General features: G+C 44.9%; 1 protein-coding gene across 2 annotated transcripts in view; it reads right to left on the bottom strand.

Annotated features, from left to right (window-relative positions):
• Positions 1–10,974: 10,974 nt before the first annotated feature.
• Positions 10,975–23,447, bottom strand: part of TMEM159 (transmembrane protein 159) — a 22,577-nt gene continuing 10,104 nt past the window's right edge. For both annotated transcript variants that reach the window (XM_023224998.2, XM_023224999.1), the window contains exons 3-5: positions 21,291–21,459; positions 17,586–17,724; positions 10,975–11,480 (exon numbers count right to left, since the gene is read on the bottom strand). In XM_023224998.2, coding sequence (XP_023080766.1) covers positions 11,399–11,480; positions 17,586–17,724; positions 21,291–21,459 — 390 coding nt within the window. In that variant the 3' untranslated portion in view covers positions 10,975–11,398. The remainder of the gene's footprint in view (positions 11,481–17,585; positions 17,725–21,290; positions 21,460–23,447) is intronic.

Here is a 23,447-nt window from a genome sequence, read left to right as displayed (position 1 = left end):
TTGTGTTCATCTTTGAATGTCCATTGGTACTTCTGCAAGGGAAGTGATTTGACCAAAAATAGAGTATAAAGAAGCTTGATTCAAAGCAGATAGTATAGACTCTTGCTCCTCACCCACACTTAGGGATCCTCTTCCCTGAATCCTGTTCCAGGGTCAGAGGGGCAGGAAGGGTGCTATGAAGTGGGCACCAGGTGGAGGAGTTGTGGGTTCTAGCCCTGGCACTGCAGTCTTTCTGTTAGGCCTCTAGCAAGATGTCCATCCTCCCTGGTCCTCGGGTCCGCCATCCAGAGGGTGGGAGACGTTGTCTATTACCTTGCTACTCAAGGTGTGGCCGGTGGAAGGCTTCACCTGGTGGCTGATAAGCAATGCAGGAACTCAGGTCCTGATGCAGACCTACAGACTCAGAATCTGCTTTATTTATTTATTTATTGACAGAGTCTCACTCTTGTCACCCAGGCTGGAGTGCAATGGCGCAATCTTGGCTCACCGCAACCTCCACCTCCCAGGTTCAAGCGATTCTCCTGCCTCAGCCTCCTGAGCAGCTGGGATTACAAGCGTGAGACACAGCGCCCGGCCAGAATCTGGCCTTTTTTTTTTTTTTCTGTCTTGAGACAGAGTCTTGCTCTGTCACCTGTCACCCAGGCTGGAGTGCCTTGGCGCAATCTCCGCTCACTGCGAGCTCCGCCTCCCGGGTTCACGCCATTCTCCTGCCTCAGCCTCTGGAGTAGCTGAGACGACAGGCGCCCGCCACCACACCCGGCTAATTTTTTTGTTTTTTTGTATTTTTTAGTAGAGACGGGGATTCACCGTGTTAGGCAGGATGGTCTCGATCTCCTGATCGTGATCCGCCCGCGAATTTGGCTTTTAACAGGCTCCTATGCATAGGCACATTCAAATTCAAGGATCGCGCGTTGAATGCTTCTTCCGGCCCTCGTTGCTATTGAAGTCTCGGCTGAGCCAGCTTCGGATGGCCTGGATGTGCGCTCCCTCTACTGGCTCAGAGATGAAACGCTTTCATTAGGAAAGGGTTGCGTTTCCTTCTGATAGTTTTTCTAAGGTTTTCAGCTGGGGATTGAAACTCCAACACCGGAACTCCAAACAGGGGCATACAGACTCCTAGAGCCTGTGACTGGGGCTTGAGTCTCCTCCTGAGTTTTAGAAACACGAACAAACAATGTGTGCTGCTGGAGGCCCATACACGGAGCGCGCCTTCTCCAGCCTGGAGGCCCATACACGGAGCGCGCCCTGTCCAGCCTGGAGGCCCATACACGGAGCGCGCCCTGTCCAGCCTGGAGGCCCATACACGGAGCGCGCCCTGTCCAGCCTGCAAGTCCATACACGGAACGTGCCCTCTCCAGTGTATGGACCTCCTGGATGGCTGACTCCCAATTGCATGGGACACTGTAGTCCATCTTTCCAACGTCTCGTCCTTGTCACTTCTGCTTTAACAAAAAAAGGCAGCAGAAGGGGGAGGAAAGGATCTGCACTTGGGCTAGGAGGCCGATAACCGGGTTCTGTGGCTTAGTCACTTGCTAACTCTGAGAACTTCCACAGGTGACTTATCCGTTAGCCCCGTTTCCCTCTTCCATCAGCTGAAGAGTAGGGGATGAGGATGAGAGCAGAATAACGTCTCTGGACTGTTATGAAAGGTAAGGGTGGTAACTGATACGAAAGCTCTTTAAAACCTGAACTATTTCACAACTGGGAATGTGTGTGTTTTCCTAATACCACGATTGCCACTGGCCGCTCTGGAGCAGACCTGGTCAATTTTGACCCCCTCTCCTAGACCAGCTCTGCTCTTGCTTGGCCTAATTCTCTTAATTCTCGTTATTTGTTGAGGTTAGGGTTTGTCAAGCCTGGCACTGTTGCCATTTGGGCCCAGATAATTCTTGGTTGTGGAGGCCTGTCCTGGGCCTGGTAAGATGTTGAGCAGCATCCTCGGCCCCTACCCATTAGATGCCAGCAGCACCCGACACAGGCACGCGCATTGTGATAACAAAAAATGCCTCTAGCTCTTTGGGAGGCCGAGGCAGCAGAATCGCTTGAGCCCAGGAGTTTGATACCAGCCCTGGCAACACAGTGAAACTCCATCTCTACCAAAAAAAAAAAAGAAAAAAAAAAAAAGCTGGGCATGGCACCACACATCTGTAGTTCCTGCCACGCAGGAGGCTGAGACAGGAGCATCACTTGAACCTGGGAGGTCAAGAGAGCTGTGGTTGACACTGCACTCCAGTTTGGGCGACCAAGCAAGACCCTGTCTGGGGAAAAAAAAAGCCTCCAAACATTGCCAAATGTCCTCTGGGGGTGCTGGTTGGGCGGGTGCGGGGCAGGTAATCACCCCCAACTGAGAACTACTGATCTAGATTTATTTATTTATTTCGTTTTATTTTTGAGACGGGGTCTTACTCTGTCACCCAGGCTGGAGTGCAATGGCATGATCTTGACTCACTGCAACCTCTGCCTCCTGGGTTCAAGCGAACCCTCCTACCTCAGCCTCCCAAGTAGCTGGGATTACAGGTGCCCGCCAGCATGCCCAGCCAATAATATTTGTATTTTTAGTGGAGACAGGGTTTTGCTATGTTGGCCAGACTGATCTTGAACTCCTGACCTCAGGTGATCCACCTGCCTCAGCCTCCCAAAGTGCTGGCATTACAGGCGTGAGCCACTACACCCGGCCTAGGATGTCTTTTAGCAGTCGGCAAACTGGGTTAGAATCCCACGAGGCTGGGCACAGTGGCTCACGACTGGGAGGCCGAAGCAGGCGGATCACAAGGTCAGGAGCTCGAGACCAGCCTAGCCAATATGGTGAAACCCTGTCTCTACTAAAAACACACAAAAAAATTAGCCTGGCGTGGTGGTGCACGCTTGTAATCCCAGCTACTCAGGAGGCTGAGGCAGAAGAATTGCCTGAACCTGGGAGGTGGAGGTTGTGGTGAGCCAAGATCGTGCCACTGCATTCCAGCCTGGGCAACAGAGTGAGACTCGTCTCCAAAAAAAAAAAAAGATTCCCACTTCTAATTCTATGTGCCCATAGGCAATTTAACTTCTCAATCTTTCGGCTTCCTTATCTCTAAAATGGGAGGTAGTGAGGATGCACTGGAAACATGTATTGATGTGTATTGGGCTTAAAATAGCACCCAGCAGCCAGGCATGGTGGCTCACGCCTGTAATCCTAGCACTTTAGGAGGCCGAGGCGGGAGGATCACCTGAGCCCAGGAGCTCGAAACCAACCTGGGCAACATGGTGAAACCCTGTCTCTACAAAAAATACAAAAATCAGCTGAGTATGATGGTGGGCACCTGTGGTCCCAGCTACTCAGGAAGCTAAGGTGGGAGGATTATCTGAGCCTGGGAGGTTGAGGCTGCAGTGAGTTGTCATGTCACTGCACTCTAGCTTGGGTGACAGAGTGAGACCCTATCTCAAGAAAAAAAAAAAAAAAAAATAGCACCCAGCACATGGTGAATGCTCAAAAATAAACAAACAAGAAACCTGGACATACTGATAAATTAACACTATAACTGTATTAAAGTCATTGTTTTTATGCTCTGGGCATTAATTACCTTTCCAATCGACCACACATTGAGCTGTGTGTCTAAAAGGCCAAGGATACCTTTGTAATGACCTTAGCCTGCAGTCTTTAATGGTCCTCCACAGCTTGGTTAACAACAGGTCTTTTACATGTTCTTGTTTCACTCAGTTTTAAATGATTCATGCAGCCATGCATTTTGACAATCTTTCTTTCTTTCTTTCTTTCCTTCCTTCCTTCCTTCCTTCCTTCCTTCCTTCCTTCCTTCCTTCCTTCCTTCCTTCCTTCCTCCCTCCCTCCCTCCCTCCCTCTCTCTCTCTCTTTCTTTCTTTTCTTTCTTTCTTTCTTTTTGGAGACAAGGTCTCATTGTTGCCCAGTGTGGAGTGCAGTGGTCCTATCATAGCTCACTGCAGCCTTGACCTCCTGGGCTCAAGCAATCCTCCTGCCTAAGCCTCCTCAGTAGCTGGGACCACAGGCATGTACAACTATCCCCGGCTAATTTTTTCATTTTTGTAAAGGTGGGGTTTCATTTTGTTGCCCAGGCTGCCCTTGAATTCTTGGGCTGAAGTGATTCTCTCGCCTTGGCCTCCCAAAGTGCTGAGATGACAGGCACGAGCCACTGAGCCTCGTCCTTGACAATTATTATTATTATTATTTTTTTTTGAGACGGAGTCTCGCTCTGCCGACCAGACTGGAGTGCAGTGGTGCAATCTAAGCTCACTGCAAGCTCTGCCTCCTGGGTTCACACCATTCTCCTGCCTCAGCCTCCCAAGTACTGGGACTACAGGCACTCGCTGCCACGCCTGGCTAATTTTTTGCATTTTTAGTAGAGACAGGGTTTCACCGTGTTAGCCAGGATGGTCTCAATCTCCTGACCTCGTGATCCGCCCGCCTCGGCCTCCCGAAGTGCTGGGATTACAGGCGTGAGCCGCCGCACCCGGCCAATAATTATTCTTGATGGGCTTGTTTGGTGTCGACCGCTGTGCTGGGTTCTGCACCTTATTTCACTTCATTTGATCGTGAAAGTTAGGCCCAGACCGTGTAAAGAACAGAACCTGAATGAATAACCTCATTGCACACCTTGATTTAGATATCACATTTCTTAGTTGAATTGGGTGAGTCCTTTGAACTTTAGTTTTCTCTCTCATATCCAGAGGCCAATGGCATGTAAAGAAGTAGCAGGCAGCAGAAGCTTGGATTGTTTTTTGTTTGTTTGTTTGTTTTTGTTTTTTTTGAGAGGGAGTCTCCCTCTGTCACCCAGGCTGGAGTGCAGTGGTGCGATCTCGGCTCAGTGCAGCCTTTGCCTCCCGGGTTCCAGCGATTCTCCTGCCTCAGCCTTCCGGGTAGCTGGGATTATAGGTATGTGCCACCATGCCCAGCTAATTTTTGTATTTTTAGTAGAGACGGGGATTCACTATATTGGCCAGGCTGGTCTCAAACTCCTGACCTCAGGTGATCTGCCTGCCTCGGCCTCCCAAACTGCTAGGATTACAGGCGTGAGCCATTGTGCCCAGCTGGGATTGGTCTTTGATCATGGATTGATCCATGAGAGGAAAGAGTTAGCACTTCTAAGTGCTAACTTCAAAGTGCTAACAAAGAGAAAGCACTTTGTACTTGGCAGAGTTTGGAGCAAGGTGTTTATGTGATCAGAACTATGTTTTGAAATGATCTCCTGGCTACTCTCTGGAAAGCATCCCACAAGAAGACTGTGTAAAGCTCTCAGCACTAAAAATACTCCCCAGCCCAAACCTACCCTCTAAGCCAACTGTCTACTTGACACATCCTCTTAGTAGCCAAGAGGCATATCTGACTTAATATGAGCAAAGCAGGAATTGAATTTTCACACAGCCCCCATTGAGGCACAGAGAAGGATACCCCAAAGTCTGTTACTCTGGCATGCAGAGCACTTCTGAGTTAAAGGAAATGAAAGGCCTTAGAAACTGCTTCAGAACCAAGGATTTTCTAATCTTCTCTTGTTTCTGCCCTCTTGAGTGCAGGGAGGGGCTCTGTTCTCAGGCTGCTGTGAAGAAATATCTGAGACTGGGTAATTTAGAAAGGAAGAGGTTTAACTGACTTACAGTTCCACATGGCTGGGGAGGCCTCAGGAAACTTGCAATCAAGGCAGAAGGCACCTCTCCATAGGGTGGCAGGAGAATGAGTGCCCAGCGAAGGGGGAAGTCCCTTATAAAAACCATCAACTCTCATGAGAACTAACTATCAGGAGAACAGGATAGGGGAAACCAACCCCATGATTCAATTATGTCCACCTGGTCCCACCCACAACACGTGGTGATTATGGGAACTATAATTCAAGATGAGATTTGGGTGGAGACACAGCCTAACCGTATCAGGCTCTCTCTGGAAGTTCCCTTATCTGACCGAGGAAAATTTCTTCCAAAAGAAATGCAATTGTCTTCATTTCTGTGAATATGCAAGTGATTCCCAAATGCTGAGGAAGCCAAGGAACCAAAGAAGGAGGCAGACAGATCCAGTTTGTTGACTTTGGGTGATTTATTGAAGGAACTTATAGACATAAGTGTGGTCTTAAGTGTTGGCAGTACAGGTAGATCTCTGCAGTGTTACTCCCCACACTAGGGCTATGCATATACCATAGAGAAAGGGTATGCTTGCTCCAGCAAGCCAATTAAAGGCAACCCTTCAGGACAGGCAAGAATGCTGTATGCATCATAGCCTAAAATTTATGTGATAACATCAAGGTCAACATGTTCTTACACTAGGAACAGTAAAGCAGGAATCAGGAGGCATTCATGGGACTGGGGTTCATCAGAAGTCAACATGGTGGATTAGCATCCAAAATAACCAGAAAAAATTAACCACCACAGAAGAGACTAAAAGTTGTCACCATGCTCATGCTTTTCATCTATTTTGCCGAGGGCAATTCTGAGAGATTACCTAAAAGACTTAATCTGCATAAAAAGACTACCTTTGTTTGCAGTTCAGTTCTGCCCCTCACCTTCCCATAACTTGTCCCATTCAGTTTCTAAAGAAAATAATTTACAAACTATTGTCTGCTTTTTTTTTTTCTTTCTTTCATTTTAGTTCCAGGAGTACATGTGGAGGTTTGTTACATGGGTAAATTGCATGTCACAGGGGTATGGTGTACAGATTATTTTATCACTCAGGTAATAAGCATAGTACCTGATAGTTTTTTAATCTTCACCCTCCTCCCACCCTCCACCTCCATGTAGGCCCTAATGTCTGTTGGTTCCATCTTTATTTCCATATGTACCCAATGTTTAGCTCCCACTTATATGTGAGGACATATGGTGTTTGGTTTTCTGTTCCTGCATTAGTTCACTTAGGATAATGGCTTCTAGCTGCATCCATGTTGCTGCAAAAGACACAATCTCATTCTTTTTTATTAACTGTGTAGTATTCTGTGATGTATATGGCACCACATTTTCTTTATCCACCACTGATGGACATTTGATTCCGTTTTTGCTATTGTGAATAGTGCTATTGTGAATAGTGCTGTGATGAACATACATGTGCATGTGTCTTTATGGGAGAACAATTTATATTGCCTTGGGTATATACCCAATAATGTGATTGCTGGGCTGAATGATAGTTCTAAGTTCTTTGAGATGTCACCAAATTGCTTTCCAGTGACTGAACTAATTTACTTTCCCACCAGTAATGTGTAAGCATTCCCTTTTCTCCACAAACTCGCCAGCATCTGTTATTTTTTGACTTTTTAGAATAGTCATTCTGACTAGTGTCAGATGGTATCTCATTGTGGTTTGCTCTTTGGGTCCATTTAATTCCCCTAAAAATCATTTATAATCCTTGAAGTTGTCTACATTTCCCCCATCTCCCTCTATGTAAGTTTCAATCATTTGGTCTTTGAGTCTATTTCTGGAACTCCTGTGTTCATGGGCATGTTAATAAATTTGTATATGCCTTTTCTTTTGTTCATCTGTCTATTGCCAGTTCATTTCAGGGATGCTTCAGAGGGTAGAGAGGAAACTTGTCCTTCACTCCTACAATAGTGTCACTATCCACTACTGGCTCAAGCTAAGAAGCTGGTGCCAACCTTGTGTCCCCCTTTCCTTCTCCATCATCACCAAATGCTGCTTGCCCTCTAAATGAGGAAGGTCTCCATTACCTTTGCCCCAGTATAAGTTTTTTTTTTTGTTTTTTGAGACAGAGTCTCGCTCTGTCGCCCAGGCTGGAGTACAATGGTGCGATCTCGAATCACTGCAATCTCCATCTGCCAGGTTCAAATGATTCACCTGCCTCAGCCTCCTGAGTAGCTGGAATTACAGGTGCCTGCCATCACACCCAGCTAATCTTTGTATTTTTAGTAGAGATGGGGTTTCACCATGTTGGCCAGGCTGGTCTCGAACTCCTAATCCCAAGTGGTCCACCCTCCTCGGCCTCCCAAAGGACTGGGATTACAGGCATGACCCACCGCACTCAGCCTAGTGTAAGTTTTAAGTCACAATTATCCTCTCTGCTCTTGGGCATCTATAGATCTCCCAACTGGCCTTCTTGATTCAAATCCATTGGCCATGCAATGATCTTTAAACACCCAAATCTGATCATGTCACTCTCCCATGTAAGATTCTTCATTGTCTTTCCTTTGCCCTTTGGCATAAACCAGTGGTCCCCAACCTTTCTGGCACCAGGGACAAGTTTTGTGGAAGTCAATTTTTCCATGGACGGGGCAGCGGGTTGCAGGTGGGGGTGGTTTCAGGATGATTCAAGTGCATTCTATTTATCGTGCACTTTATTTCTATTATGATTACATCGTAATACATAATGAAATAATTACATAACTTACCATAATGTAGAATCAGTGGGAGCCCTGAGCTTGTTTTCCTGCAACTAGACAGGCCCAACTGTGGGTGATGGGAGACAGTGACAGATCATCAGGCATTAGATTCCCATAAGGATCGTGCAACCTAGATCCCTCGCATGTACAGTTCACACGAGGGTTCATGCTCCTATGAGAATCTAATGCTGCTGCTGATCTGACAGGTGAAGCTCAGGCAGCAATGCTCACTCTCTGCTGCTCACCTCCTGCTGTATGGTCTGGTTCCTAACAGGCCAAGGACAGGTACTGGTTGGGGACCCCTGGTGTAAACTCACTCCATGAGGTCCTGCATGATGAGGCTGAGCCATGCTGACATCATTCTTTTCCTTAAACACATTAAGCTTCTTTCCATCTCTAGGCCTTTGGGATACTGTGCCCTCTGCCAGGAACACCCTCCCTGTGTGCTTGGCATGGTGACAACTCATGCTTTGGTTCAAACAGAAGAAATCTTTGATTGCTGTGGCATGCTTTAGCATGCTCTCCCAATTCCTTATCACCCTTTTACTTCTCTCCAGTGCCCTTGGTCTTATATTTTGTTTACTTGTTGTAGCAAGGTGGACTACTAAGGACCCTAGTAAGAATCCTGAAGGCAGGGCCCATGGTCCCCTCTGTGGTTTACCTGCCCTTGGGTGATCCCCTCCTCATGAGAGTGGGTGGTGGTTCCTGGGACTCGTTTCTAACCAGTAGAACATGGATAAAGTGATCCAATGTTCGTGATTGTGCATGCATGATTATGTTCCCTAAGAATGTAATGTCTATCTTGCTGAGAGGCTCTCCCTTGATGACTTTGAAGAAGCCGTTGGCCACACTGAGCTGTCACGGGGAGAGGAATGTGCATCAAGGAACTGAGGGCTTAAGTCCTGTTGCCAGCTGGATGCTGCCAACAACCATGCGAGCTTGGAATGTGGTCCTTCCCCAGTTGGATGCCAAATGAGAACACAGCCCTGATGACACCGTGATCACCGGCTTACAAAAGATCTAGCCAAGCCATACCTGGAACCCTAACACATGAAGAATGTGAGATAAGAAATGCCTGTTCTTTTAAGCCAACAGTTGGTGGTAAACTGTTACATAGTAACAGATAACTAATATGCTTGCTCATTCACTGTTGCATTAGAAAGAAAACTTCAGGAGGGAGAACAGGGACCCTTGCATTCTTCATTATTAAAGCTGCAGAACCCAGCTGGGTAGACAGCATACAGAGATAATATCAGACACTTGCATGAATAAAGGAAACATCCAATAAACAGTAAATGTTAATATTGATAGTTATATTAATAGTGGGCTGATCTATTGCCTCCCCTGTTTCTTGAATGGAGACCATCTCAGCCCTGTCCCATCTGCATATCCCATCCTCCTAGCCACTGTGACTGGTGTGGGGTCACTCACATGACCCAAGTCTGTCCAATCAGAGCCAAACCCAGAATATTTGTATATACTGTTGGGAAAAAGCAGTTTTCTTGCCCAGAATGGAGCTCCTAGGACCTCCACAAGGAGCGGGACTGTCTGCAAAAGCAGCTTACACTGAGGAAAGCTGTACTGAGAGATGAGAGATGAGAGGTGAGAGATGCCTAATGACACCACCTGAGCCCCTGGAATCAGCAGCACCTCAAGATCTACCCCTTGGCTTTTTGGTTGAGTGAAACTAATCCTTTTCCCCACCACCCCTCTCTTTAAAGTAATGCGGAATTGGGTGTCTATCACGAGCAACTTAAAAAAATCCCTATTACCCAGCACCAGTCATGAAATTGACAGAGGAATAGGCAGGTCTGACATACGGAGCAGAAGGGAAAAAGAGTAAAGGAAAAAAGCCCACTCAAATAAATATTGAATGAAATGCTACAGCAAATAAACCACTCAATAATAATTCCACTAGGAAATCCCGTAGGAAGTTTTATTTTTACTTTCTAGTCCTTTAGCACTGGCTTAGGCTGGGCACGGTGGCTCATGCCTGTAATCCCAACACTTTTGGAGGCTGAGGTGGGTGGATCACCTGAGGTCAGGAGCTCAAGACCAGCCTGACCAACATGGTGAAACCCCGTCTGTACTAAGAAAAAAAACACACAAAAAACTAGTTAGGCACAGTGGCTGGTGCCACTTGGGAGGCTGAGGCAGGAGACTTGCTTGAACCTGGGAGTTGGAGGTTGCAGTGACCCGAGACTGCACCACTGCACTGTACCCTGGGCAACAAGAGGGAAACTCCATCAAAAAAAAAAAGAAAGAAAGAAGAAAGAAAGAAAGAAAGAAAGAAAGAAAGAAAGAAAGAAAGAAAGAAAGAAAGAAGGAAGGAAGGAAGGAAGGAAGGAAGGAAGGAAGGAAGGAAGGAAGGAAGGAAGGAAGGAAGGAAGGAAGGAAGGAAGGAAGGAAGGAAGGACTTAACAGGACAAGCTCTTTAAAACAATACAAAAGTATCAAGTGCAAATATGTAAAAGATTAACAGCACTTAACAGTACTCAACAGTAACAGTGGAAACTACACCTTTAGACTTTTTTGAAAATACTCTTGGCCACAAAGTTACATTTGGACTCTATTTTCCAACTTGGAGAGGCCAAATGTTGCTGTTCTTTCTGATAAAAAGCAAATACCACAGAAGGGCTTGTTCTGTTTTGTATTTTTTTTTTTCACCTTGTTTCACATGAGTGAAAAAATTAACAGCTGCCCTCATTTCTGAAAACAAAAAACTATAAACAACCACTGTTGCTCCCAATGGGACCATTCGACATAAGCCCTGAGGCTTTGGGGTCAATGGGCTAGAGTCTAGAAGCCCAGGACCCTGCCAAGGTCAAGTCTGCATATTTGGGGCAGGGTGAGCTGTTGAACCATCGCATTTCTCTGCTGCTTCTTTACACGGGAACAAACACAAAAACAACACAATCCCTAAATTGGCTGCTGCAGGATCCTATAAATAAGTGAAAAAGCGAGAGGACACAGCCAAGGAGTGCTTGCTACCCAGCCCCCTTCTTCTGAGCCATAATCCCAAGGGGTGAGTATGATCCAGCAGTACATGAAAAGAAGCCTGGCCTCTGAGCAGCCACTCATTCCTGGTAAAGCCCCTCGAAGTCTGCAGACTTCATGGCTGGCAGAAAGTCACCATTGGTGTTTTGCTGTGTCAGTGGTCTGTCGGATAAGAAGAAGAAATGGTTAGCTCTAGGTCCTCGGTAAAGAGAAACGTTGGAAGTGTGCATAGCTGAACACATGATGTTCTTTTTCCTGATTTATTTTTAGCTGCTTCTTGCAACCACACCAGGCCTATGCCCATTACACAGATGAAGAAACTGAGGACACAGGAAGTTAAAATGACCAGGTTAGGAGTAGGGTTACAGCCCCTTTTCCATCTTCTAATTTGGATATTTATTATGTTTTTCTTAATTATCTGTGTCCTCACAACAACCCAGTGAGAATGGTAGATTAAGAGTAGCTATTTTGTCTATTTAACCAATGGACAAAAACTGAAATCAGAGAAGTCAAGCAGCCTGTTTCAAGACCACACAGCTAAAAAACATGCCAGGGTGGGGATTCAGACCATATCTTCTGATTTCAATTAGTTTCTTGACACCTTCCATGGAAAGGAGTTCGGGGGGAGGATCGTATTAGTCAATTCTCACGTTGCTAATAAAGACCTGAGACTGGGTAATTTATAAAGAAAAAGAGGTTCCATGGACTCACAATTCCACATGGCTGGGGAGGCCTCGCAATCATGGTGGAAGGCAAAGGAAGATAAGGGGCACTTCTTACATGGTGGCAGGCAAGAGAGCATGTGCAAGGGACATGCCCTTTATAAAACCATCAGATTTCGTGAGCCTTATTCACTATCACGAGAACAGCAACCATGGGAAAAACCCACCCCATGATTCAATTACCTCCCACCAGGTCCCTCCCATGACATGCAGGGATTACAGGAGCTACAATTCAAGATGAAATTTGGGTGGGGACACAACCAAATCATATCGGGGGGAAAGGAAGAGAAACCAGTCTTCTTCAGTCCTTCTGACTGTCAGAAGGCTGTGAGAGAGGAAGTAGTGCTATTGATATTAACTCAATTGGATCCATGGTTTATCTTTGAATTTCAAAAAGCCTTGCCATCATTGACACCACACTATGGAAAACCACAGCACATGCCAGAGTTTGGCCGACCAGGAGATATTTCCCAAACCCTCCTCCTTATAAGTTTATGCTACAGAAGATGACACAGCTGAACATTCCCAGCTTAGAGTGGGGATATGCTTTGGATGTTTGTCCCCTCCAAATCTCAAGTTGAAATGTGATCACTAGTGTTGGAGGTGGGGCTTGGTAGGGAGTATTTGGGTCTTGAGGGTGGATCCCTCATGAATAGCTTGGTGCCATCCTTGGAGAATGACTGAGTTCTTGCCCTGAGTTCATGCAAGATCCGGTTGTTTAAAAGAGTGTGGCACCTCCTTCCTCTCTCTCTTGGTCCTGCTCTCGCCATGTGACACTGTCTCCCCTTCACCTTCCACCATGATAGGAAGCCTCCCGGGCCCTCACCAGAAGCAAATGTCAGCACCATGTTCCCTGTATGGTCTGCAGAACCATGAGCCAAAATAAACCTCTTTTCCTTGTAAATTACCCAATCTCAGATATTTCTTTAGAGCAATGCAAAAACAGACTAACACAAGTGGCCATCTGACAAAGTTCTAGTCAATGAAGTCTTTTGAAAGCATAGTGATGAGAGGTCCTGAGAAATATTTTACTCACATTGTAAAAAGGGTCAGACGCAATTTTTTTCTCGTTTTATCCTGCCTTGAAGGTAGCTGGTGCACCTGGAGCTGCAGCAGCTATCTTGTGGCCATAAGGTAGGAAACCAATGGGCTAAGGATGGCAACACAGTAAGGCAAAAGGTGCCTGGTATGTTGATATCACACAGCAGCTGCACCAGCCCTGGGCTGTCTCCAGTTTTTCATTAAGCAATAAAAAAAAAAAGTTCCCTGTGTGTTTAAACTAGTATCTACTTTGGTTTTTCTCGTTATTTGCCACCTAAACCATTCCTCCCTCATAACAAAAAACTAAGAAGCTTTCCTTTTCTTAGTAAAGATATAAGAAAGCTAGTTACGCTCAGGCTAGTTTGGAAGATTACGATATGGGGCAGTGAATTTGGTGGCTCTACAAATAAACACAGCCGCCCAGGGCCCCTTCTTCTCCCAAGCTGCAGGCCCTGGGAGGTCTCGCTGTCTCCATAACAAAGCAGTGTGGTTTCGCCCCTCAGAGGCTAGCTGATCTACACAGGACGCAGGTCAGTGTATTTGATCTACATATTGTTTAGTTGATTTTCATATGTAAGGGAAACTTATAGTTTTGTTCCCTTTTTCTTTTCTTTTTAAAAAATTTAAGCTGTATATTATCTTTCATGTTTTAGGGCCAAAATTCCATTAAATCATGAAATAAATTATATAGCTCCTCTTCCCCCCACTCCATGCTTTTGATCATTTAATGAGGGAGTTATCTTTTTTTTTTGAGTTATAAAGAATTCACTAATGCAGGCTGGGCGCAGTGGCTCACACCTATAATCCCAGCACCTTGGGAGGCTGAGGCGGGTGGACCACTTGAGCTCAGGAATTCGAGACCAGCCTGGCCAACATGGTGAAACCCCACCTCTACTAACAATACAAAAATTAGCCACGCCTGGTGGTGCACACCTATAAGCCCAGCTACTTGGGAGGCTGAGGCAGAAGAATTGCTTGAACCCAGAAGGGAGAGGTTGTAGTGAGCCAAGATCAAGCCATTGCACGCCAGCCTGGGTGAGAGTGAGACTCGTCTCAAAAAAGAAAAAAAGAATTCGCTAATGCAGGGGTTCGCAGATGAAAACTATGTTCACAATAACATGACTAATTACATGCCTTTTTCATTCACATTCTCTCACAAGGGAACAGTGCAATTTTTCAAAGTATATTTGGAAGATCTGCATGACTCAATGAACCAATATTCTCCCAATGACCTATGGGTAAAGTTACAAAATCATGCATGATAAAGATCAATTTGAAGTGTGAGATAGACCTGCAGATTTCAATAAAATAGAGTATAAAAATTTCACATTTTATCTAACCTTTAAAAAACTACCACTTATGGAGTTTTGGTGTACTATCATAGAATATCCACAATCGTTTAAAAAAGCTTTGCCTCCCTTTCCCAATCATACATTGAGTGATGCTGAGTCTTCTTCAGATACTTCAAACAGAACAACATAGTACAACAGAATGAATGCAGCCACACAAACGAGAAGCCAGCTGACAACTGTTAAGGCAGATATGAAAGAGATTTGTAAAATGTAAAACCGTATCACTCACAACTTTCATTTTGTTTTGGAAAATATAGTTACTTTTCATTAAAATTTGTTATTTATATCAACAGGTAATATTGCTCCTTTTAAATGAATAGATATTTTTAAAATTTATGTTATGATTTCTAATAGAATCATTATTTCAGAACAAGGAACACTGAGGAAGAAAATTTTAAAAAAAGAAATAATTATTAATACTCTTTTTTTTTTTTTTCAGACAGAGTCTAGCTCTGTCACCCAGGCAGGAGTGCAGTGGTATAATCATAGCTCACTGCGCCCCCAACCTCCCAGGCTCAGTCCATCCTCCCTCCTCAACCTCTTGAGTAGCTGGGACCGTAGGCATGCACACTATGCCCAGCTAATATTTAATTTGATTTAATGTAATTTATGTTATGTTTAATTTATTTTATTGTATATAGTTTTATGTCATGTTAGTTATTTATTTGATTTTATATTTCACCTCATTTCATTTGCTTTTTGAGATAGGGTCTTGCTCTGTTGCCCAGGCTGGAGTGCAGTGGTGTGATCACAGCTCACTGCAGCCTTGAACTCCTGGGCCCAAATGATCCTCCCATCTCAGCCTCCTGAGTAGCTGGGACTACAGGCATGCACCACCACACCTGGCTAAGTTTTGTATTTTTTTGTAGAGATGTGATCTCGCCATGTTGCCTAGGTTGGTCTTAAACTCCTGGCCTCAAGTGATCTTCCCTCCTTGGCCTCCCAAAGTGCTATTAATGCAATTAACTACATAAATAAAATCTCTTCAGAGGCCTCAATAATTTTTAAGAAGGTAAAAACGTGACCTGAGAACAAAAAGGGTAAGAACCTCTGCCCACGTGGAAACAATTGGTTGGCAGCAATAGGGGAGGATAAGGAGATCAAGTAGAAATCCTGGATTTCTTATTCAATTTTTTCATTGATAAGTAGGGAGTCAGATTTTGCTACTTCCTGTGGCATAATTTTTAAGAACTTATCCTATTACGGCAGGGTTCAGAGACAAGGAGGAATTTTATTTCAGAAGCATCACCTTCAGTATGCAAAATAGGCCAGTATTTCTCCTTTCATGTCTTTTAAGACTGGGAGTGAGTCAGTGCCTCACGCCTGTAATCCCAGTCCATTGAGAGGCAAGCGGGGTAGGATTGCTTGAAGCCAGGAGTTTGAGAACAGCCTGGGCAACATAGCAAGATCCCATTTTATAAGTAAAATACAAATGAACAAACAAAAGACTAAGAGCGATCAAAGCGATTTATGAAAAGGTGAATATGACTCCAGGGATATCAATTAAGCAATCCTATGAGAGCCATCCTTGAGCAATTTTATATTACACCCACTTCACCCTTTATTTTTCAACATAGGAATAATAACAGGGTAACCTTTTGGTAAGGAGTTCAAGGGCTGTTTGGTAGAAAAACAAAACTCAGGATATCGGTTCTTACGGAACAATGGTTGGCCAAATCCAGCAAGCTGCCTGTCTTTGTAAATAAACTTTCATTGGAACACAGCCATGCCCATTCATTTACTTCCTGGTCTGCGCTGCCTTCATGCTACAGCAACAGAGTTGACTAACTGCAACAGAGACTGTATTACTTACTAAATACTTGCTATCTGGCCCTTTCCAGAAATTGCCAACTCCTGTTTTAGACAGTCACTCTGTATCCTGATTAAGAGGGCTTTGGAATTAACTGACCTGGATTTAAGTCCCTTCTGTGCTACTCTCAGCTTAAGGGACTTGGCTTAATTTTCCTTATAATAGAAAGGGGCTAAATTGTAAGGATGACATAAGATAAGGCCTGGAAAGTGTTTAAGAGAGTCCCTGGCACAGAGCAAGTGCTCACTAGCACTATCATCAACGTGGCAGGAGCTTAAATGAAGTATGATGAACTTGGGACTTAGATTCTAAAACCAACATACAGGACAAAAAGAAAGCATTAAAATAAATCTCCTTTGAAAATCCCTTAGGTGGGTGGCACATTATAGACAAACACAGAGTCTCCCAGTAAGGCCAACATAGCTGGTTTTTCCCTCCAGCATTTAAGTAGATCGCTGTTGTTTCACTTGAGGCCCCAGATGAAGTAGCTGGCATTGAAGAGCCATATTGTAGGAACAAAAATCTCTATATTCAAACATGAGGCTCACACTTAGTTGGTGAGAAACTCACATTCTCAAGAGCAGAGGGGATCGACAGACTTTGGGGACAGAAGATTCACAGCTCCCATACTGTACCGCTTTGGGCGACAGACATGTCTGGTGGGTCATTTTTCTCCGGTGCCTCTCCGCCCCACCCACCAAAGAAAACCACCTAATTTGACATTTGTAAATTAAATGGACATCTTTTAAAAGGAATCAATAACACTGATAGAGTTGCTATGACAATGAAATGTGTATACCTGATGGAAAATGACAGCTATTGCTTTGTTTAAAATTCCATGGTAAGTTCCTACGTGATGCCTGGCATACACGGGGAACTACGAGAAACACCTGGATCTTACAAGTGTCCTTCTGGACATCAACTAGGATTACGGTTTTATTTGTGAAAATCCCCTCAAGTGGCAAAGATTAAATTACTCAGCAGAGTGTGGTGGCTCACGCCTGTGGTCCCTGCACTTTGGGAGGCGGAGGCAGGAGGACTGCTTGAGCCCAGGAGTTAGAGAACAGCCTGGGCAACATAGCCTGGGCAACATAGCAAGACCCTGTCTCTACAAAAAATAAAAAATATTAAAATTAGCAGGGCATGATGGCATGCACCTGTAGCCCCAGCTACTTGGGAGGCTGAGGCAGAAGAACTGCTTGAGCCTGGGAGGTTGAGGCTGCAGTGAGCTATGCTCATGCCACTGCACTCCAGCCTGAGTGACAGAGCGAAGCCTTGTCTCAAAAAAAAAAAAAAAGTAGAAAGATTAAAAAAATAAATTATTCCATGGATATGTATTTACCTGGGAGAAAACCAGTAGTTGATGAGGCTGGAGACCACTACATAGGATGCTATCATCATCCCCGACATGACGAGTGACACAAAGCCCAAACCACAGAGGATGCAGAGCAGTGAGAGGCCACCCACAGCGATGACCAATCCTAGGAGGAGAACGTGGTTAGGAGAAGCGTTCATCTCAAACACGTTGAAAACTGGCAGACCCCGGGGTCAATGCATTTAAATTAACGTCAGCTAACTCAGATTATTAAAGTAAGGAGATTTCCCACAAAAACCCAGATTTTTGGCATCACTTTAAAAAAGGAGGCGATATGGGCACCTGAGTGGGCATCGAACCATGGCAGCAACTGGCTGGCCCTCCCATTGCCTCTAGTCCCCACAGTTCCCAAACTGCATCACACATGGGCCACTTTGCTCATTTTGTCTTTTTTTAATTTTCTTTTTTGAGACGGAGTCTTGCTCTGCCTCCCAGGCTGGAGTGCAGTGGCGCGATTTCAGCTCACTGCAACCTCCGCCTCCCAGGTTCAAGTGATTCCTGGCTTCAGCCTCCTGATGAGCTGGGATTACAGGCGCCCACCACCATGCCCAGCTAATTTTTGCATTTTTAGAGGAGATGGGGTTTCACTATATTGGCCAGGCTGGTCTTGAACTCCTGACCTCAAGTGATCCACCCACTTCCCAAAGTGCTGAGATTACAGGCGTGAGCCACCGCAACCAGCCTGCTCATTTTGTCTTGCTCGTCGGTGTTGGAGTTTGAGATCCCTTTATCCTCAAGGTCAAAGATGGACTTCCAAAGGGATCCCCCTGAGGAGTCAGCCAAGGCAGTACTGGGGGAGGTAAATTATCTCCAATGTCTCAAACTGCATAATAAATGCCATTATTTACACTTACTTACAAGCTATAAGAATAAAGGCATGCAGACTAAAGCAAAATCTAAATGCAGCTTTTGATGGCATCCTTGAAAATCCAGCCTGTCAACTATCACATTTTAATCTTAAGGTCTGATTGGTCATTTTTATGGAGCATTTTCAATGCCATTTTAATATACCATTCCCATTCTGAATGGGAATATTAATGAATTACCATCTAATACGTCCAAGGAAAATACATTTTTTCATAATGTGGGGCCTGTGGGAGGAAAAGAATAAAAGATACAAGGAAAAGATCATGAAGAACAAATAACATGGCAAGTATCGTACGGCTGACATCCTTCCCTTTGCTTTGTGAGTGGCCAGTTAGCCCAGTACTCCTCCCACAACCACAATGATGGTTTCAGGGAGAGACCCTGAAAAGGCTGGAAGGAAGGGAACATCAACAGATGTGCTGCCTTTTCATAAAGATTTCCAAAATTTTAGATCAGTGTTTTTCAAAGTGTGGCACCAACCACCTGCATCAGAATCAGGTGCATCAAGGAAGCTTGTAAAAAATTCAGATTTCTAAACCCCACTCCAGACCTACTAAAATAGCACTCTCTGGATGAGGCCTGGAAGTCTGCATTTTCTTTCTCTTTTTTCTTTTTTTTAAGAGACAGAGTCTTGCTCTGTTGCCCAGGCTGGTACGATCGTAGCTCACTACAGCCTCAACTGCCTGGGCTCAAGTGATCCTCTCACCTCAGCCTCCTGAGTAGCTGGGACTACAGACTCACACCACTTCTTTCTTTCTCTTTCTCTCTTTCTCTTTCTCTCTTTCCTTCTTTCTCTCTCTCTCTTTCTTTCTTTCTCTCTCTTTTCTTTCTTTCTTTCCTTCCTTCTTTCCTTCTTTCTTTCTTTCTTTCCTCCTTCCCTTCCTTTCCTTTTTCCTTTCCCTCCCTCCCTCCCTCCCTCCCTCCCTCCTCTCTCTCTCTTTCTTTTTTGAGACAAGGTCTCACTCTTGTCACCCAGGCTGGAATGCAATGGTGCAATCTCGGCTCACTGCAACCTCCACCTCCTAGGCTCAAGTGATTCTACTGTCTCAGCCTCCCGAGTAGCTGGGATTACAGGTGCCTGCCACCATGTCCAGCTAATTTTTTGTATTTTTAGTAGAGACTGGGTTTCACCACGTTGGCCAGGCTGGTCACGAACTCCTGACCTCAGGTGATCTGCCCTCCTCAGCCTCCCAAAGTGTTGGGATTACAGGTATGAGTCACTGTGCCTGGCCTCCTTTTTTTTTTTTTTTTAAAAGAGATAGAGGGGAATCTTGCTATGTTGCCCAGAATGGTCTTGAACTCCTGGTCTTAAGAGATCCAAAGTCGATATTTTGATAAAGGAAGTAAGATTTATACACACTCAGAGCTGGGTGCAGTGGCTCACACCTGTAATCCCAGCACTTTGGGAGGCTGATGTGGGCAGATTACTTGAGGTCAGGAGTTCAAGACCATCCTGGCCAACATGGCGAAACCTCGTCTCTACCAAAAATACAAAAATTAGTCGAGCATGGTGGGGCATGCCTGTAATCCCAGCTACTTGGGAGGCTGAGGCAGGAGAATTGCTTGAACCCGGGAGGCAGAGGTTGCAGTGAGCTGAGATCATGCCACTGCATTCCAGGCTGGGCGACAGAGCGAGATTGCATCTAGAAAACCAAAAAGATTTAAATACACTCAGCTTCAAGAACCACTATTCTAGAGGCTTTGCACATGCTGTTCTCCCATCCAAAAGGCCCTTCCTTGCCCACCCTGAGGCAAAGTTGTTATACATCTTTAAAGTCTTGTCTGCTGTAAAGCTTTGCATGGTACCACCAAAACGTAATGGCTTTCTCCTTTCTCTGTAAATTTCCTTTCTTATGGTACTCATTCATTCCTCCACCCATTCATTCATGCATTCACCCATCTATCCTTCAACATTTACTTAAAAACCACTCTGCCAGGCTGTATTTGGCTCATCCACTGACCATGCCTAATTTTTCCTTCAAGTGTAAACTGCTTTGTTTACTCCTGGGGCAAATAAACAGCCCTGAGTGCTCTTAGCTCTGGGAAGCCATGGAATGGACCGGAAGTGATCACCTGACCCACTGGCCACCATCTCTCTGGCCACTTGCCTGTGGTGTGTGATCTGATTTGAAAAGGCAAAGTGAGCCAATCAGATTTGCTTTCCCAGTAATTTGAACTTAGGAATACAGGGAGAAGTTGACTGTTGGTAGTGGAACTTCAGGAAAAAGGGTGAAGGTGGTCTCTAGTACTTAGCGAGGCATCTGGCATGCAGTAGGTACCCAGTAACTTACTGTGGAATGAACAGCCTCCCTGCTTAACAATAATAGCTAGCATTCATTGAGAAGCTACTCTGTGCCATGTATTGTGTATTGTGCTAAGGACTTTATGGAGCCATATGTTTCAATCTTCACAACAACCTTTTGAGATTGTATTATTACATCTCTATTTTACATATGAAGAATTTGAGGCCCAGAGAGGTAAACCACTTGCCCCAAATCACAGTGGTAGAGGTGGAATTTGAATGCAGACTCCAGAGTCCATGTTTTACCTACTCTGATAAGTTGCCTTGCTTGATGTGATTTTGACAAGAATGGCAGACAGCCAGGTGTGGTAGCTCACGCCCATAATCCCAGCACTTTGTCAGGCCGAGGTGGGAGGATCACTTGAGCCCAGGAGTTTGAGACCAGCCTGGGCAACATAACAAGACCCCACCTCTTAAAAAAATTTAAAAATGGCAGATGCCCCAAAAGTATTGTTCTCCCAGTTGAGTTATTTTCCAAGGGGGTGAATGACAGAACAGGCTACCTTCCAGTATGATGACCCCCAGCAGAGCAGCCAGGGACGTAAGCATCACGATGAGCAGGAAGAATCCAACAGGAACAGCTGACATGACAATGAACACGATCAAGGTGAAGGCGAGAAATGGATGCCTGTCCAAGTACTGACCCACTGGAGACTTCATAAAGGCCACCACCTATGGGCAGAGGACAAAGAGCCAGGGTTAAGCACCACATCGGAACCCCAGGTTGAATGGATCTGCCTAAGCTGTGAGAATTACAACCAGAGGTCGTAAAGCCAGAAGGCTCATGCATTAAGAAGTCACTACAGGCCGGGTGCGGTGGCTCATGCCTGTAATATCAACACTTTGGGAGGCCAAAGCGAGCAGATCACCTGAGGTCTGGAGTTCGAGACCAGCCTGACCAACATGGTGAAACCCTGTCTCTACTAAAAATACAAAATTAGTCAGGCATGGTGGTGTACGCCTGTAATCCTAGCTACTCGGGAGACTGAGGCAGGAGAATCGCTTAAACCCGGGAGGCGGAGGTTGTGGTGAGCCAAGGTCATGCCATTGCACTCCATTGCACAGCCTGGGCAACAAGAGCGAAACTCCGTCTCAAAAAAAAAAAAAAGAAAAAAGTCACTACAACAAGACTTCTCCCAAGACATGAGTCACCCAGGCAGCGATCTTAGGCAGCTGTGGGCAGGCGGCAAGTCTGAGGTCCCCACCCAAGGTCAAGTCTTGTGAAAGGAGGAAAGACCCAGTCATGGCTCTCCTGCCAAACACACACTCTTCAGAAGACCTCTTCGGCATATGGGTGCATTGATGTTAAGGTACATACCATCTGCCTCCAGCTTTACAGCTGAGGTTCTCGTAGTTGAAGCCACTCAGATGCAAACAGGCTTAGCTACTTGGATCACCTAGGCGCTTGTTAGAAATACAGAATCTGGCTGGGTGTGGTGGCTCACACCTGTAATCCCAGCATTTTGGGAAGTCAAGGAGGGAAGATCGCTTGAAGCCAGGAGTTTGAGACCAGCCTGGGCAACAGAGTGAGATTCCATCTCTACAAAAAATTTAAAAACTAGTTCGGCATAGCGGCACACACCCACAGTACTAGCTACTTGGGAGGCTGAAGCGGGAGGATCACTCAAGCCAAGGAGTTTGAGGCTGCAGTGAACTATGGATTGCACCACTGCATTCCAGCCTGGGCAACAGAGGGAGATCTTGTCTCCAGAAAAAGGGGAAAAAAAAGGAAATGCAGAATCTCAGGCCCTGATGAATCAGACCCTGTCTTTTAAACAAGATTCCGCAGGTGTTGTGCATACACATTAAAGTTTGAGAAGCAATGAACTAAATCACTTGTCTAGAGTCGCACAGCCTCCAAGTGACAAAATCTCACCATTAAAAGCTAATCACTTGTCTATTATTAAACATTAAAAGCATTATCATTATTAAAAGCATTAATAAAGTGATTAGCATTAAAAGCTAATCACTTGCTTATTATTAAGCATTAAAAGTATTACTATTAAAAGCATTATTCTATTATAATTATAATTATTATATAATTATATTAGTTGTACATTATATTAGTATTAGTTATCAATATTAATATAGCATTAATTACATACTACATTATAAATATATTGTATATTCTATATATGTATATGTGTATTATATTTATATTATATTATTATAATAATTATTAAAAGCATTATTAAGCATGAAAAGCTAATCACCTATTATTAAGCATTAAAAGCTAAACACTTGTCTATACTTGTCTATTAAAAGCCAAGCTCAGCATTAAAAGCTAATCACTTGTCTATTATTAAGCATTAAAAGCTAATCACTTTATCTAGAGTCCTACAGCCTCCAAGTGGCAAAATCTCAGCATTAAAAGCTAAGGCCTGGCCGGGCGCAGTGGCTCACACCTGTAATCCCAGCACTTTGGAAGGCAGGGGTAGGCGGATCACCTGAGGTCAGGAGTTCAAGAACAGCCTGGCTAACATGGTGAAACCCAGTCTCTTTTTAAAAACACAAAAATCAGCCAGGCGTGGTGGCCTGTGCCTGTAGTCCCAGCTACTAGGGAGGCTGAGGCACGAAAATCGCTTGAGCCTGGGAGGCGGAGGTTGCAGTGAGCCAAGATGGTGCCATTGCACTCCAGCCTGGGTGACAGAGTAAGACTC

This window comes from Piliocolobus tephrosceles, chromosome 17, assembly GCF_002776525.5.
Source record: "Piliocolobus tephrosceles isolate RC106 chromosome 17, ASM277652v3, whole genome shotgun sequence".
NCBI classification, from domain to species: domain Eukaryota; kingdom Metazoa; phylum Chordata; class Mammalia; order Primates; family Cercopithecidae; genus Piliocolobus; species Piliocolobus tephrosceles.
The sequence above is the reverse complement of the archived record's forward strand: the minus strand, read 5'-3'. Positions and strand labels throughout refer to the sequence as shown.